We start from the raw sequence: 5,120 nt of genomic DNA on the forward strand, positions 1-5,120 counted from the left end.
CACGTACGCTCGACATAGGGACCAATTTTGCAAACAACTTTATATTATGAACCTTTATGAAAAATACATGGAACACGAGCGTTACAAAGAGAATGAGAAAGAGAGATTGTAAGTGAGAGAGTAAGTGAAGGGGATGGTGTTGTAGGCGGTGGCTGACGATGGCAATGGTGGTGGTGGCAATAGCTGCTTCTCAAGAAAAAAAGACGAGTAATGAATTTTAGGGTTAGTGGGTTTGGGAAGATGATGATATAAATTTATGTGTTTTTTTTATTAATAAATGATTATTTTAAAACTGAAAAAACTCTAATCTTATGTGAAATTATAATTTGAAATCAAATATGAAAAAAAAACCCACATGGACTACTAATGCACAAAATGGAACTGTATAGACCCGATACATAGCGTTTTTGATAGGTGATAGATATATTGAATCAGTATATTTTGAAAAACTATTGTCGAAACATATAATTCTGTATTAATTTATATTTTATTATATTAGTTGTATTAAAATTAAAATTAAAATTAATGAAACCTATATATTGGTCGAAATGTTATATTAGATTAAATTTTTTTTAATATAATAATAAGTGTATAAAACCCAAATCCTAAACTTTTCTCACTAATTTTCCGAGTTTCCATTTTGCCAAATCAAAAAAACACCAAAGTGGCTGGCTGCTACATCGGCTTAAACAGTCTTGGTTGGCTTCCTCCGCCCAAACCCTACACCAGGGTTTTGCGGTTTATCACCGCAAATAGTAAACCCGCTACCGAGATCTCGTGGCCCTTTCTCATACGCACCAAAACTCATGGCACCATCGCCACCACAACCCCCTTCAACAACATCGCCAAAATGAAGCGTTTCCATAACGAATTCATCGACAAAAACCTTCTTCCAATCACATCTGCCTCTTAATGGATTTAAAGAGGCTCAGAATCTCCAAATTCTCACCCTTAAAGAGGAATCCCTTTCAATCAGCCTCTACCCAGCACAACCATTCAAAGCCATCGCCCAAAAACCCGCCATTGCAGCTCGAGAATCAGGATTTGATCAAACGGGTAACTTCAATTCTATCAAACCCATCTCTAGATTCGTCTAAATGTAAAGATATAGTCACACATTTGTCTCCACAGCAGTTCGATAGTGTGTTCTGCGATATTAGGTATTCTGTGAAACCACGAACCGCATTGAATTTCTTTTACTTTGCTGCCAGGTCTTGCGGATTTAAATTCAGTATTAAGTCTTATTGTTTGTTGATTCATTTGCTTGTTGCTTCAAAACTGGAAGCCCCAGCTAGATTACTTTTGATTCAATTGATCGACGATAAACTCCCTGTGTTACTTCATGATCCCAAAACCAAACACACCGAGATTGCCACTTTATTTATGGAATTCCATTTCACATCAGACGCACTCCCCCTTCCAACATTTGATTTGTTGATTCATGTTTATTGTACCCAATTCAAAGCTTTTGGCCTCCTTCCTGCTTCAGATGTAGTCCAGTTAATAGCCGAAAAGCACTTGTTTCCATCATTAAACACTTGTAATTTTCTCTTGACTTCTCTCGTGAAGTCAAACCTCCTTCAAAAAGCCCATGAGATCTTCAACATTTTACGTAGAGGTGTTCAACCAGATGTCTATCTCTTTACAACAGCCATTAACGCCCTTTGTAAAGACCACAAAATCAAAGAAGCCATGGCCTTATTCTCACAAATGGAGGAAATTGGTGTTTCCCCAAATGTTGTAACTTACAATAACATCATTCATGGTCTTTGCAAGAATCAGAACTTACAAGAAGCTTTTCACCTCAAAGAAAAGATGATCAAAAAAGGTGTAACTCCTAGTCTTAATACATATAGTGTTCTTATCAACGGGTTATTGAAAGCTCAAAACTACAATGAAGCTCAGAGTGTTTTAACTGAAATGACCTCCAATGGTTTTCTCCCAAATGAGGTTGTTTATAATACTTTGATAGATGGATATTGTACACAAGGTGACATGAAGAAAGCAATTGAAATTAGAAATGACATGTCATCAAAGGGATTGAATCCAAATTCTGTCACTTTCAATACTCTCATCAAGGGATTTTGCAATAGTAATCAATTTGAAGAAGCTGAAAAGCTTTTGGAGGAAATGCTTTCGATTAGTTTAACAATAAACGCGGGTTCTTTTACTTCCATTATTCATTGGCTTTGTAAGCTTTCAAAAATGGATTCTGCTCTTCGATATGTTCATGAAATGTTGTTAAGAGATTTAAAGCCAAATGATAAATTGTTGACTATGATAGTTACTGGTCTTTGTAATCAAGGTAAACATTCAGAAGCAGTTAATCTTTGGTTTAAACTACTTGAAAAACGTTTTTTTCCAAATATAATAACATCAAATGCCCTTATTCATGGTCTTTGTGAATCTTCAAATGCAAAAGAGGTTATCAAGATTCTTAAAGAAATGTCACAAAAAGGGTTACATTTTGATAGATCTACATACAACACTTTGATCTCATGGCATTGCAAAGAGGGGAGATTCGAGGAAGGTTTTCAATTAAGTGAAGAGATGGGTAAAAAGGGAATTTCACCGGATACTTCAACTTACACTTCATTGATAAACGGGTTGTGTCAAAAGGGTAAGATGGATGAAGCTTTGATGTTTTTTGAGAAGTGTAAAACTAAAGGTTTGACTCCTGATGTTTCGACATATGGAGTTATCATCGAAGGTTTTTGTAAATGTGATCAAATCGAAAAGGGAAAAAATCTTTTTAACAAGATAGTCAACGAGAAAATGGAAGTCAACTCTTTTATCTATAATTCCCTAATTAGAGGATACACAAGAATGGGTGATATGAAAGAGGCGATTAGGGTTTGTAATGAGATGAAAAGTAAAGGAATTCAACCGACTTCTGAAACTTATTCTTCTTTAATCGATGGACACTGCAAAATCGGATGTGTTAAAGATGCAAAGCTTGTGATTGATGAAATGAGGGAGTTGAGTTTATCACCAAATGCTGTATGTTATACTGTTTTAATCAATGGGTATTGTAAGATGGGGGAGATGGATAAAGTGGAAGCAATTTTGGGGGAAATGTGTTCATATGGGATAAACCCTAATAAAATCACATATACAGTTATGATGGATGGGTATTGCAGACTTGGTGAAACAGATGAAGCTGTGAAGCTTCTTGGAGAGATGAAAGAAAAGGGAATTGTTCCTGATGTTGTTACGTATAATACACTGGCTAAAGGGTTTTCAAAGGAAGGGAGGATTGAAGATGCCTTCCAACTGTTTGATGAAATGTCTCAAAGAGGTGTAGCTTTAGATGAAATAACATACACTACTCTAATTCATGGGTGGAACCAGAAATCAGCCAAAAATCAAGAATGATAAAATGGTAGGTAATAGGTTCTCAATTTTTGTAGATGAGATTTTTAGAATGATATTCCTTTTATAAAAAACTACTTCATAAGTGGATGAAACTTGAAAGTATATACACACTTCTTTTTTTGTTCAGTTTGTTTCTTCAAGAAGTTGTAATTCTTTTGATTTTGAAATTATAGACAGGATAATTGACATTCATAAGTAGGTTATTTCCTTTATAGCTGCAGTGTAAGATCTTGAGTTTACTCCAAAGAACAAACAAGGAATGCTGCAAAGTCTATCTCAAGAAGTAAGCTTTATCATATATATATATATATATATATATATATATATATATATATATATATATATATATATATATATATAACTGTTGATACATCATACATGAATACTTTTTTTTTGTGAGTTTCTAAATTTGTTTTGTTTTTATATACAAAATTCAGGATTGAGCTTCCAAATGATTATCATATCAGGAATTAGAGGCTTATTCGAAAACAGTGGACATATAGTGATTGGTTAATGCCAATACTATTGCTTTTTCAGGTATGTTATAATTGGGTATTTTTGCAATGTACAATTACTAAGAAGGAAAATTTGAAAGTATAATACTATAATTTGGAAGCTTTTGAAAGCACTATGCCTTAATGATATATAGTATTTTCAGTGATTATGAAAATAGTTATAATTGTTTTCATTCACTACTTGGATGCAGGCTTGTGGAATTTGAGACAGAGGATTAAATTTCATGGATCGAGGTGTTTCTGTTTGCCTTGAAGAATCAGAAACCATCTCACTCGCATACTTGCTGGATTGGAATTGACTTTGCTTCCTTCTGTACATTCAACCTAATTTGTGCATAACATTTTTTTGAAAAATATGAACAATAATATCATACACTTTATATGCCATTAGAAATGATCTATGGTGGATAACTGTTAGCCATGGATCCTACAAATGATTAGTTATGTATGTTGAGTTGCAAACAAAACAGAATCATTTTCATCATTCGGCACAGTCGGTCAAAGAAATTATCAATCAACATAAACTTTGTCAGATGTAGACTTAATCAAAATTTCTAACCCAATCAACAACTGTCAAACAACTATAACTTCAATTTTTTGTCCGAAGGTATATACAAAACAAAAGAAACCCTTCATGAAGTTCATGTTATCGCTCCTTTCGTCATAGATATAGATTTGGGTCCTATTTATACCTATCGTACATTCTGATTTAATCTCATGGATTCTAATTTTTAAAATTATCTTAAAGTTTTACCAACATTCGGCTTTAGGTTTCATTGTTTTCGCCTTGAATTCGCCTGTTTCTACATGATTTTTTTTTTCTAAATCTTTTGGATTGTTAATTATTACGGGTAAGGAGTCATGGGTTTTTGAACTTCAATGACGATTGAAGCTTCCTTGAGATAAAAATAGTGAGATCCTTGTGTACGAGCATCCATCTCATGGAACCTTCCATTGATCAATGTTTTAGTTCAACTACTCTCATATGAAGTCAACCTTTGTTAGGGAAGTTTTATTCTTGAATCAATAAAAATGGCTGGCTATTGGATTGTGAGTATGAATGGAACCTTTAGAGAGTTAGTTCTCAAATTCAGAACTATGCCATTAGAGAGCACGATGTTGACAAAAGTCAAAAATTTCTAAGATGTTACTATTGAATAATAGTATAAAATCTCAATGGATTTCTAAACACTTGTTAATGACGCTTCCATCAACGAAAAGCATAGTTTT

General features: G+C 33.7%; 1 protein-coding gene across 4 annotated transcripts; it reads left to right on the forward strand.

Annotated features, from left to right (window-relative positions):
- Positions 1-643: 643 nt before the first annotated feature.
- LOC145120176 (Tetratricopeptide repeat (TPR)-like superfamily protein) lies at positions 644-4,381 on the forward strand. Of its 4 annotated transcripts, none has more exons than XM_079055988.1 (4): positions 644-3,382; positions 3,549-3,658; positions 3,813-3,912; positions 4,082-4,381. In XM_079055988.1, exon 1 carries the CDS (start codon positions 913-915, stop codon positions 3,373-3,375), a length of 2,463 nt encoding a protein of 820 aa, XP_078912114.1. In that variant the 5' UTR covers positions 644-912; the 3' UTR covers positions 3,376-3,382; positions 3,549-3,658; positions 3,813-3,912; positions 4,082-4,381. The 4 variants fall into 4 exon arrangements, with proteins under 4 accessions (XP_078912114.1, XP_078912115.1, XP_078912113.1 ...); XM_079055989.1 differs by having other exon boundaries at positions 3,575-3,658; XM_079055987.1 differs by having other exon boundaries at positions 3,591-3,658.
- The last annotated feature ends 739 nt before the right edge of the window (positions 4,382-5,120 follow it).

Source organism: Lactuca virosa, chromosome 6, assembly GCF_052849685.1.
Source record: "Lactuca virosa cultivar CGN04683 chromosome 6, Lactuca_virosa_CGN04683_v6, whole genome shotgun sequence".
NCBI lineage: Eukaryota > Viridiplantae > Streptophyta > Magnoliopsida > Asterales > Asteraceae > Lactuca > Lactuca virosa.